This window comes from Gambusia affinis, linkage group LG20, assembly GCF_019740435.1.
Source record: "Gambusia affinis linkage group LG20, SWU_Gaff_1.0, whole genome shotgun sequence".
Classification (NCBI taxonomy): Eukaryota; Metazoa; Chordata; class Actinopteri; order Cyprinodontiformes; family Poeciliidae; genus Gambusia; species Gambusia affinis.
This window is the reverse complement of record NC_057887.1, coordinates 2,619,022-2,631,501: the sequence shown is the minus strand read 5'-3', so window position 1 is coordinate 2,631,501 and position 12,480 is coordinate 2,619,022. Positions and strand designations below refer to the sequence as shown.

General features: G+C 41.6%; 1 protein-coding gene across 2 annotated transcripts; it reads right to left on the bottom strand.

Moving 5' to 3' along the window:
• Positions 1-601: 601 nt before the first annotated feature.
• On the bottom strand, positions 602-12,213 carry fscn2b (fascin actin-bundling protein 2b, retinal). 2 transcript variants are annotated; one of them, XM_044103620.1, is made up of 7 exons: positions 12,004-12,213; positions 11,593-11,691; positions 10,774-11,500; positions 2,657-2,813; positions 2,048-2,169; positions 1,796-1,963; positions 602-1,062 (listed from the first exon to the last, which is right to left on the bottom strand). In XM_044103620.1, exons 2-7 carry the CDS (start codon positions 11,683-11,685, stop codon positions 857-859), a joined length of 1,473 nt encoding a protein of 490 aa, XP_043959555.1. In that variant the 5' UTR covers positions 11,686-11,691; positions 12,004-12,213; the 3' UTR covers positions 602-856. The 2 variants fall into 2 exon arrangements, with proteins under 2 accessions (XP_043959555.1, XP_043959554.1); XM_044103619.1 differs by having other exon boundaries at positions 1,796-2,169.
• Positions 12,214-12,480: the final 267 nt, after the last annotated feature.

Below are 12,480 nucleotides of genomic sequence, written 5' to 3'. Positions count from 1 at the left end.
CTGTAAAGGAAACGTGGCTAGTGATGCAGTTTAAACTCTACAATCATAAATTTGTCCTGGACTTTCTCTAATCGGATCAGAATTTGGGTTGTATGATGAAGGACGACCTCTTCAAATTCTTTGACTTCACCGTGAAATAAAAGCCTATAAACACATGGGGAATGGACAGTGGAGGTTATTAATATGACCCAAACCTCAACCTTATCAAAAATGGATGAACTGGATGTAAAAGCTGGTTCTTTGGCAGGAAGCAAACAGATTTAAATGTGAACTACCATTTCCACTAAGTACGGTGATAAAATATTCAAAGTTCTCCTGGAAGCTTGCTGTTGGATGCAATAAGGGGGCTTTCTCAGCAACAATATTTTGAAACTTTGAAATTACAGAAGCTCTTCCGTTCATAGATTCTTGTTCTGAAAAAACATTGGAGTTTGTAATGATCACACCAGCCTGAAATACATTACTTAATCCCTAAATTAGTTTGAGATTTATTTTGTACCCATGATAAACTTCTTCGCCTGTCAGTGCCTGATTTGAATAGCATTAAGTGAAGGCAAAGAAGAAAAAATTTCCACTTCTGACTGAATGCCTTTAATTTCTACAGTTTCAGACACGAATTTCTGCTTGCATCAATTGTCTACTGGAAAACAATCTAAAAGAAAAACACCAAACTAATGTTTATTCAGGCTAATTTTGAGGCAACAGATCTTGAAAATACTTCTGTTGGCTGATCATACTGCCTGGTCTCTTCTTCAGCTGAACATCTGTCTCCTTCAGCACCAGGAAACTTTAGAGACTTCTCTCCTCAGTGAATCTCCGAGCCTGGCAGAACGGTTGGGTCTCGTATTGGTTCGCTCTAGAACTCCCACAGAGCCGAGCTGCTGAGGCTCAGTCCGTCTCCCTTCAGCGTGCCTCCCTGGTCTCCGCGTAGGTATTTTCCGTTTTTCCCTCTGATGGCGAGGCGCCCGCGCTCCTGGAGCTCCAGGGTGAAATCCTCCGGAGCCTCGCCGTCTGCACACACCAGCCCGCTGCTGTTCACGTACCAGAACCGCCCGTCCACACCTGCAACGGCACAAAGGAACCAGTGAGGGGCAAAACCAGTGACCTGCTGTGTGGGCGCTTAAAGGGCCAGTACAATGTGTTTTCTGGGCACAGGGTGCCATTTTGTAGCACCGTCAAGTAACAATGTCACCTTCAGTTATTAAAATGCCATGTATGACTTAAAAGAATTTTTACTTTGTAATTTAACTTGTTGAAATTGGAGCCCTGGACAGCCCATAATTTGTTGTGAGTCATCACAACATGACTTAAAATAATTTTTACTTTGTATTTTAACACCTTGAACTTAAACCTCTGTCTCTTTAAAAACTCCTGCTCTTTCTAAAACTTTCCTTTCAGAAGGTCATCACAACATGGCTCCTCTATTAACCCTTTCACAACGTTTCACCAGCCTTGTACTGAGAAGTCGCTCTTATAATGAGCTCGGCTGATGCAGTTCAACCAGATGTTTGCTAATTGCTCTCGGCTAGTCTGAAGGAGCTGAGTGGGGGAGATCTGCAACATTCAGTTTTTAAGCCACACTTTTTCCAGAAAACTGCAAAAACAGCCGAAACACTGAGTTCCTTTAAATCCAGGCTGAAACCACAACCTGTTTAGAGACACTTCTGATTAGTAATAAATGTGCAAAATGTTTATTGCTTGTTTCATAATTGATGACTGTAAGATGTCTTTACGATGTAAAGCACTTTGCACTGCCTTGTTGCTGAATGTGCTGTGGTATTAAACTGAACTTGACCTTTAATGTGATAGGCTCCGCTGCTGTACTGCAGGGTGAAGATGTCATAGACTGATCTGCTGGCGTCCAGCGTGTTGGAGTTCTTGTGGTGGCAGATGAAGCCGTTCTCCCCTCTCAGGATCAGCATGGGCCGGTTGATCAGTTTCAGAGTGAGCTGCTCGTCCTCACCTGGAGGAAAAAAAAACCCAAAACAAGTCGGCTCAACGAGGATTAGAGGAGAGGAGATCCGCCAGGAAAGAGAGGAAAAGTCACCTATGGTGTCACTGACTGCCAGTAACTGGCCATTCTTCTTGGTGCAGATGTATTTCCCATTGCTTGCTTTTATCGCCACCTTGTGGCTGAGCCATTCCACTGAAAACATTGTGTTTTCAGATCTGTGGACAAAAAAAAATCCCTGTAATTATTTCTAATAGTAAAAAAAAGTTAGATGCAACTATTAGGGTCACCATAGATAGAGAAAAAGAAGGTTGCTAGAAAAACTCTCTATTTTATTTTATTTTTTTTACATTTCAGAGCTCCACAAGTTTTTTCTAGAAAATGTTTGCGATTAATCTCAAAATATCGGTGTTTTTTTTTTTTTCAACTTTTCAAGCTCACAATTTTTTGCCCCTCCAAATTTCTGAGTTGTTCGGCAGAAATATGCCAAGTTTATATGACTAATGCTTTCATAATGAATCAAAGCATCAGTCATTGCATTTCCTCACCTTAAGGTAAAATAATTCCCCAACATAAGAAATAATTAATTTCTCAGAAACTATGTTTTAGTGTTTCCCGCCCACTCACATCTAGTAATAGTGTAAAATAAAACCTATGCTGGTTCTTTCGAGACTATTTGAACGCTTCACGCGGCCGTTCACTCACATTTGTGTGGCGGTGCTTTGGACGCCGCCGTGGGCCACCAGGGCCCAGTAGAAACCTTGGCTGGTGCGGAAGGTGCACATCTTGGTGTCCCGGTCGATCTCCATCTGAAACGTCTCCATGTCAGTTTCATCTTCTTGATTAGCGGCGAGGCTTACTCCTGGGAGGGCCACAGGAAAGACACATGTCGCCGTTAACTCGACGATAAAATGGGGGTGGGGGAGAAAGCTATTTATTAGCGCTTCTAGAGGTTCGTAGAAGCGCTAATACGAACCTCAAGACAGATAGTGCAGTACAACTTCTGTTTCTGAATATGTTCCTTGAATACAAAATGGAGAGAAATGCCTTACTGTCGTCTGGTATTACCATTAGCAACATAACAATTAGCATAAAGAAGCTATTTTATAACTTAAATCCTAGACGTACTCATCTCAGGTGCTCTACTTTCAAACATCGAACTCACAATTAAATGAAGAGTGACTCTGCTTCTCATTGTCTAAAACCCAAATTCAACTTTGTATTTAAAGCTATATTTTTCTTTGGAATGGGCTTGGGGATTTTAACCCCACAGAAAACCTTTTGTGGATGTTCTCAAAATTTAAACATACAAGCTCGCATATAAACATACACTCCAAATTTGTTCACTTTCAATCAGCTACGTGCTAGCTTAGCTCTGGTTGGACAGAAACAACCAAAAAGGGGTTCATGCTCTCTGAGGTTATCCAAAGTTGCAGCTGGGAGTAAGGGTTATAGAAATGTACAAAAGGTGTTCAGTGAAAGAATTATGAGAAAATAATTACAGAAAAAAACACTCCTGCTTTAGGTTTTGGATTGAACCTCAGGTTTGAAACAGAACAGAACCTAAGCAGGTTGGTACTTTCAGTTTCAGAGTCGACCATTATGAAGAAAGTAAAGAGTAGCAATATTAAAGAGAGGTAATATTAAAAACATAGAAAGTAAATACAATAAAAGAGTCAGTGCAGGAAAAATAAGCCTGATTTGATGCAGGTTTCTTGTTAGCATGTAGCAGCAATTACAAACAGCAGTCCTCCTTCGTTTACACCTGATGAAAAGTCACACCTTTGAAATACTTTCAGCAAATCTCTTGGAAGGCAATTATTTATTGCCTTTCCGTTGCTTAGGCATCGAAGATAAACACAGATGTTTTCGACAAACAAACGCTGACACTCTTCCATCCACGGTGTGACATCCTGGTGAGGGAGAAAACATGAAGCTTTACGATCAAACCTGCTCTTCTACCAGCTCTACCGGTTACTCTGAAACATTTCAAACTGTGTTTCACATGTTTTCTGTTTTAGCCGTAAAGACAACCAGCATCTCAAACAGGTTATTGCTTCGGTTGGGATAAACGCTTGGCGCACCACCAGATTGCAGAGGGCCAAATCCTTAATTAGATGCATCTCAAAATATCCCCCAAACATTTTCTTAATCCTTTAACAACGCTAATCTCCGTGTCTCTCATCTCTTCCTGTTCTTGTTAGCCGTACCTGTTCCCTCCCCCCTGCCCCCTCGTCTCCCTCAATACCCCTAACGCCCTAAAGCCCCGTCCCGAGCCATTACCCCGCCCGGAGCTCCGGCTGTCTGCTATCTTCACAGCAGGACTCAGATATAATCAGCTTTAGAGCAATCTACGCTTCTTCCTTTAAAAAGAAAAAAAGAAGAAAGGAATAAAGACAAAAACAGGAAATGAGCAGAGGATTGTATGGGTCAAACGTAGCAGATAATTAGCAACCAATCCTAAACCATACGGCAATAAAACTACAGCTGATCAAACATTAGGGAGAGGATGTCACACATAAAAATAATAATAATAATAATAATAAAAAACAAACTAGTTTGCTGTCAGTTGCTTTTGCTTACCTTCAAAAGTATGTGAAGTTAGTCAAAGTTTAAATTTTTTATTTCTAGAACAGTTTAAACAAGCAGGAGCTCCACCACTGCAGTGGTCAGCTCAGCCTCCAGGACTGGGAAACAATTCAAGATTAAATATAAACCGAGCCACGAAATATTATGAAAACACAATGATAAGGTACTGAAGATAGAAATCAGTATCGAAACATCATCAAAAATCAGAAATTTGAAAATGATTCCAACTTGAAAACAGTTTTGATGGAAGGAAACCTTTAATTAATTAAAAAAATTGTGAAATTGCCACAGCATCTTGTCAGTGAACACTGACTGCATGCCAGACTTTGCTTTGGATGGCCTTTGACTATGGACGCTATAAATCATCAATATTGGAAACCAGTCTTTATTTAGAGAGTAATATAAACAACTAATGATCTAAACATGCTGACTATGACAAAAAGTCCCTCGCTGCAGTGATTATCCAACACAATGTTGTTATATAGCAGAATGTAACGAAGACATCTGTTGTATTTCATTAGAGTCAACTGGTTGAAACGGGAATTAAAACCAAAACAAATGTGAAACATGACTGTAATATATGGATAATCAAGTAAATTAAGTTATATGATCAGTTTTATGTTTTTGACAGCATGTTTTTGTATGTCAAAAAGTGATTAGTACATTTGACATTTGACGCAATAACTCAAGAAAGTTTGATAGCACTACTGTTCTGAGTTGTCCTAGCAGCTAGCTGTGCTGTAAAATTTTAAAAACACTCCACAATAACTCTGCACTGTGCTTTCAGAATTCATTCTTAAAGGGGCAGTATTATGCAAAATCCACTTTTATGAGGTTTACATGATGTTATAATGTTATTCCCTAAACAAAACCACTGGAGTGTTGCCTTGATTCTTTTCATGCAGGTTTGAGAAATCCATTAATCTCCATGGTAACCATTCAACTTTGCAAAACACCTAGGTGGCCGTAGCGCTGTCTGCAGACGTTTTGTCCTCTGAGCTGCAGTTTCCGAGTTTCCGCCTCACAGAACACAGAACAGCCCCTCCCCACTCAGCTCCTTCAGACTAGCCAGCAGCAATTAGCATTATGGGAGTTACTTCTCAGTCAAACGCTGGTAAAAACATTGTTAAAGGGTTGATAGAGGAGCCATGTTGTGACGACTTCCTGAAGACAGAGTTTCAGAAAGAGCAGGAGACATTAAAGAGACAGAGGCCTAATTTTAAGGCGTTAAATATAAAAGTAAAATGTCTTTTAAGCCATATTTAGTATATGTAGCCTTTTTATAACAACTGAAGGTAACATAGCTACTTGATTGTGCCATAAAATGGCACTATTTTCCTGGAAAAAACTTAATACTGCCCCTTTAAATTGTCTTCTTGCAGCTGTAGGTTGGGAGTTCTTGCAGTTTGTTCTTGACACATTTACCTGGTCAGAACTCGTTCCCTATTTGGTGTGCAGCCATTATTATACAAACCCTGCAGTGGGACTGACCTGTGAGACTTTCCCAATAGTTCCTGTGAAGTATGGAATGTCTTTGCCTTTTGTTCTCATTCTTGTCCCTGTTGTTCCAGATCATGTGTTAACCTTTAGCTTGTTTCTAATCAAACAACATGCCAGAGCTGTGCGATTGTTATTAAATCCAAATGAGTAAAATCTACATTCTAAACCCCGATGAGCTGAAGAGCACTTTAACAGGTGAGAGGAAAAGTCTGACTTCTTTCAAGCGACAAAAGAGCTGCAGACGACTTTTGTCGGTGTGAAATCTCTATACTAGATGCTCAGCGTTCAGCGGCTCGTTCGTGACAGTGTTAATCCAATTTGTTTGAAATATTCTTTTGGGGCATTTGAAAAGCGACCGCGGAGATAAACCGGGGAGGAGAGGGGATGATACTCGACAGAGATGTCACGCTCGCTGAGCTGCTGGGATGGTTAATCACATCTTATTCACACTTGATAAACTAGGTATCATTAGGTCGTACAGCTGGTTAAATTATCATTGATCTTAAGTGCATCTGAAGCATAAATTTAAGCTCTTCCACTCCGTAGCGACGCCTGGGGGCCTATCACTCCCATTCTCTCTCATCCCAGCTCAATGTCATGCTTAGTCTACCTATTCCGTGTGTCTATTTCACACTAATTCAACCCAGAAATGATCTTCAGACAGAGCTCAGCTGGGACCTTATAGTTGCTGTCTGACAGATGAGACAAGAGCCGACAGTGGAAGGAAAGGTGGAGGAAGAAGGAAAAAGAAAGCCAGAAATAGGGGGAAGGGAGATTGGATGTGCTCTAATCCGAGCTGGCATGATTATTTATTGACGGGATTGTTGATGAGCATCTTTGACACACTTGATGGTCAAGAAAAAGGAAAGGAGGAGAGAAACAAATGGATCAGTGCACTTCCAGGAGCTCCTGAATAACACACAGGTTCTAGTGTCTTATTTCTGATCGAAGCCCAGATCTCGCTCCCCTTCCTCAGGTTGTCCTACCTACAAGTCTGGAAGTGGGGCAGACCTAACTAATCCATCAACGATTGTCGGCCCTGACATCAATTATTAATAGTAAGCCAATGCCACTATCCCTGCGTCCCTTATTATCCATGAGCTCCCAGCTTTTCATCCATCACGACTACACTTTCCTTTGTTTATTTTTGTACTTTTTCCAACACATGCATGGATGGAGAAAGTCTGTCGCTTTGGAAAATACAGAGCTTGTTTCTTGGCTTTAGTCATTTTTACATTGGCTCTTGTGGAAATTTTTAGCAGGAAAGTTGTGACTGGCCAGTGAAAGATCATGTCCTTATGAGACAGTTAATCTGTGAAAAGATCGATCTCCTCCACCTCGTACCTCAGCTGCTATTGCCGTCTGAAGAAATACTTCACTCTCAACAAAAAACAACCAATCAGAGCCAAGAGGAGGCTATATAATTAGTTATTTACAATTTATGTTTTATTTATTAATCAAAGCACAAAACGTTCATACAATCAACCCAAAAGTTTCATGATCTGTCCAGGGTGCATGCTGCAAAAATTCAAAATGTCCAAATCCAGAATCATATTTTCAATCAACTTTTATGAATTCATTGGTGTTTTTAAAGAAGTTTTTGTTGAGGTGTGAACCTCTTTGCTGGCAACCACAGCTGAGATGTGTGATTCATTGGTAACATCTGTTTCAGTTAAAGGAGCAGTATGTGTTTTCCAGTCACATCGAGCCATTTTATGGCAAGTAGCTATGTTACCTTCAGTTATTATAAAATATGCAATATTTATAAAATATGACTTATAAGAAATTTGGCTTTGTAACTTAGAGACTTGAAATTGGACCTCTGTCCCTTTAAAAACTCCTGTCCTTTCTGAAACTCTGCCTTCAGGAAGTACCAACATGGCTCCTCTCTTAACCCTTTAACAATGTTTTTACCAGCTCTTCCAAAGAGCTCAGCAGGTGTACAGTTCCATTAGATGTTTGTTAATCGCTGCTGGCTAGTCTGAAGGAGCTGAATGGAGGACTGCTGTTCTGTGTCCTTTTTGAAGGAGCTGCGGCTTCTTCAAGAGGACTGAGCACTTGAAGGTGGTGTTCAGTCCACCCAGGTGTTTTACACAGCTGATTGGTTACCATGGGAAATACAAGAATTTCAAAACATTCATGAAAGAATCAAGGTAAAAGTTGATTTTATGCAATACTGCCCCTTTAAGAAACAAACATTAGTGTTAGCTTTCTCGCTAAACTACCTAAAGCTGGACACAAACCTCTTGGACTAACACAGGAACTTTGACCATTACTTGGACTAACTGTGTATAATGCACTGTCCTCCAAATGTGTATAATGTGTATCATTCTCAGGAGTGGCCGGCCCCCCAAAATTACTCTCAACAACTTATTTAGGAGGTCAGAGTAGAGCTCATGTAAAGCACTGTGGACCTCAGTTATAATGTGTAATGTGTATAAGGCATATTATGCATATTTAGTTCTTAATGTCTAATAAAATCTACATAAACCCATCACTCTTAATGTTTACAGGTTAGATTAGTGGGTTAAAGCCGGACTCATGGGGTGGAAGTTTTGGCTGCAGGTCAGAGGCAGCTTGGGTTTCTGAAAGCAGATTCGCCTCCCACCCCCCCCTGCCCTCCAGGAACGGGGGCCAACTTCATCAATAATTCAAAACAACTCACCACTCGCCTCAGCAGGAAAGGATGATTGTGAGTGGGCGAGTGCTGCAGAAAAAATATGAGGCTTTTGTTTGTGGATAGAGAGTGCTAAAAGAGTTTAAAAAAAAAACAGGATGAGGAGCAGCATGTAGCCAAAAATAATCAACATGCTTAAATGTACATAGCATGGTATCCCAAATGTTTGTTTTATATGAAACCAAATGTACAGTATTTCCAGCAATTTAGTTCCTGCTCGGAGCGGCCATTGCTAACCAGGAACAATGAGTAAGGAGATATTCAGTTACAGCATCCAGGGTTGTAGCAACTTGAGCCTGCAGACTAGAATCTGCCTGGTGATGGCTGACATGATCTAATGTGCTGACAACCGCCATTGGTCTATGCTAATCTACCTCCAAATCCATTCTGAAATCAGACCAATGGGCCCTTTGACCATGGCGACTGAAACTCTAGGCAAGTCACTCTGTGGCAACTCAACTAGATGAAACTTGACACTCTAATTTAGAACTGCTCTGGTTTTTACACTGATCAAAGAAATTCAACCTTGGTTTTGAGAGGAAACTACTTTGGGGTTAACGAGGAGTCCATCAGCACAATGAGGTGATGTCATGCCTAACACAGAGATCAAATAACGCCTGAAGTTCCCCTATCACAAGACTGAAGAGTGAAGACATAATTCAATATCAACACATGCACAGGCAGCTGCATCACTGAGACCATAGAGCTAAATGAACCGGAATAAACACAAAATTCATTTTAAGCAAATGATATAGCAGAGATGTAAAACAATTAACGCATGTATTATGTTGAGGTCGTTTTATAACAAAATCTCAGTTGCTTAAATCACAAATTAATTGTAATTAATTAGATTTCTTGGACCGCTATGCCCAGTTTTACTTGTCACCTTCTGGCCTGATTACTGCCAAACTGTAAAATCACAAAATAACTTCAATAGAATCTGTCATGCAACATGAAGCCATCAACAACACTTCAAGCCCCAATCTAAGGATTACAAAGTTGATTCCAAAGAACCATATAAAAAGCCACTATCCACAAATGGAGAAAACATAGAACAGTAGGCTACTAAATATTCTCAGGAGTGGCCGGTTCCCCAAAATTACTCTCAGCAACTTATTCAGGAGGTCAGAGTAGAGCCATGTAAAGCACTGTGAACCTCAGTTGCAACACTTAAAGCTGCAGTATGTAACCTTTATAGAAACATGTTTTTTACTTACTTGTTAAAACTGTCACCATACTGTCACCTACATCTGGCATAAAACTAACAAAGCATTTCAGAGAAAGAACATCACATTGACAGTCAAACGTGGTGGTAGTGTGATGGTCTTAGGCTGAGTTGTTGAATTCATGGAGCCATGAATTTTGCTCGTTACAATAAAATCCTGAAGGAGAAAGTTCCCCTATCCTTAAGCTAAAGAGTTGCTAGTTGTGTTGTTCAACAATATTTAAGTGAACATTTTGGATCGACATCAGCAAAGCCTGGACTTAACTCTGACAGAGATGCTGAGGTGTGAACTTGAAAAGGTCAATCATGCTGGAAAGCCCTCCAATATTATTTAAATAAAAGAGTTGGCCAAACATCATCCATACGGACTCCTTCTCAGCTAATGCCAGTGCTGGTTGGCAGTTGGTGAAGCCAGTGGGCGTAGTCTCAGACAAAGTCCCATTCCAAAATATGCCATTCCCCTCTGGTGACTTTCATGAGGCCCACACTGTGAATCAGTCTTATCTGTTTTATTTTAAAGGAAAGATGCATCTGTTCACTGTAACTTATGCATGATAAGCGCAAAGGGCATCACTCATAATTACCATGCACCCTTTACCAATCATCAGTTTCGGCTTCATTATGAATGCAAGCAGGTCAGCATGTGTCAACAAAAGCTTGCGTAACCATCAGCAGTGGCACTGAAGGTCAGTCTTACTTCATTCAATCAGCTTGTTGGGAGCCTGTGCAATGTTTTTGGAAGACTAGCCAGATGACCTTGGAACAGGAATTCAATGAATCTAAGGATTTTAGAGAGAAAACTGTTTTAAAGATGGATCTGTGTTTTCTTACCTTGTCTGTTGGAGACATAACGGCCATTAGCTGCTTTCAAAACCACTTGTGGGTGGCTCTCCTCCAAGTCAAACAGTTCATCTTTGCCTGGCTTGGAGCATCGTCCTGACCTCAGGGTCCCTGTGGGGCCCATGGGAGACAAATACTTTCCCTCACTGTCTTTAAATGCAAGCTTCCCACACTTCAGCTCCAGTGTGTATGCTGTGGCCCTCCCATTCTCTGTCTGCAGCTTCCCATCGCTGCTGAGGAAGCGGCTGTCACAGGTCTTTAAGCAGTATTTCCCATCCAGGTAGACGAGAGTCAGGAGTGCCTCGACACCCCATGGAATGTTCCTGTCCACGGCGATTTCCCCTTCCTCCGTGGAGAGGTGGGCATACCGCTTACGGGCGACAGACAGCAGGTTGGCTTGCGGATGCAGAGCCAGGTGCATTGCCCAAAGCTCGGCATCTGTGATAATCTGAGCGAAGCAAGACAGGTAGTCCCGAGAGCCACCGAAGAAGCGGAGGTATTGCTCAGACTGGAGGGCCCAGCGGCCGTCTGACTGCGGTACGATGAGGAAGCGGCAGTTGGAGTTATGGCCATCTGCCTCGCAGGTGACTTTGCCATCCTTGTCAGAAGCCAAGTAGCGTCCCAGATGACTGCGTAAATACACAACTTGGGTCTCCTGGGAGTCTTGCTCTAGAGTCCATATCTGCTTCTTCTTTAGGCTTGGAGCTGATGCATTCAGCTGAGACACAAAAACGGAGTCCTTGTAATACATTATGTCTACAGATGACATGTACCATCACCAAAACAGTTTCATTAGCTTGGACTGTTTACCTTGTAACCAAAGTTTTCTGCAGTGAGGTAACGACCCTCATGATTGATAAGACCAAACTGTAACTTCAAGGGATGGTTTCCGTTAGCAGGCATCTTCACCTTTGGGTATGTTGAGTCCAGAGAGTAAGGAAGGACATGTGACAAGAGTTTATAAAGAGAAATAAGAAGTTAAAATCTGGGGACAAGAGATACAGAAGAAATAATCTGATTAGACTAAAGAAAGAGGAGAGGTTTTTAAGCTGTGAAGAATAAGAGAAGCATCAAAGTGAATGGTGAAATGCAAACGCTGTAAAAGCAGGAAATCAATTCATTAAGGTGCAGTACATAAAGCACTCCGAAAACCACAAATTCTTTCCCCCGCCCATGACTTCATTATACATTTTTCCAGCCGCAGCCTCCTAATTTACTTACTGCGGTTTTGTGGCTTCCCCTCTGCAGTTCCTGCGGCTCCAATTCCTGCTCCCAGATTTAAGAGGCTTCTTTCGTCAGGCTCCCTCTTGTAATTCCTTCTCCTTTTTCTTCTTTTCTTGCTGGCTCGTACTTTCTGCTGATCGGGTCTCCGAACTCAGCTCCTCCACCTCTCCTGTTCTTCCTAATCAGGTTAGAGGCAGCAGAGTCTTGAGTCAGCCTTGATCTCTCTTCTGTCCAGTGTCAGCCCCTCTTTCTCTGTGGACTAATTTTGCTCTGGACTGCTTAGCTTGCCTTGTGAAGCCTATATCCCTCTTTCCCTCGTCTCTCCAGCTGAACAGCTTCACCCCTGTTCTTGCATGACTTGTTATTTACCCTGAAGGCTCAATCATTTGGTTCCCCAAGACTTGACTTCTCTTGGGTGTTGTCTGTTCCCCCCTTTGGCTTCTTTGCCTATACTTTGTTTGGATCAATCATATC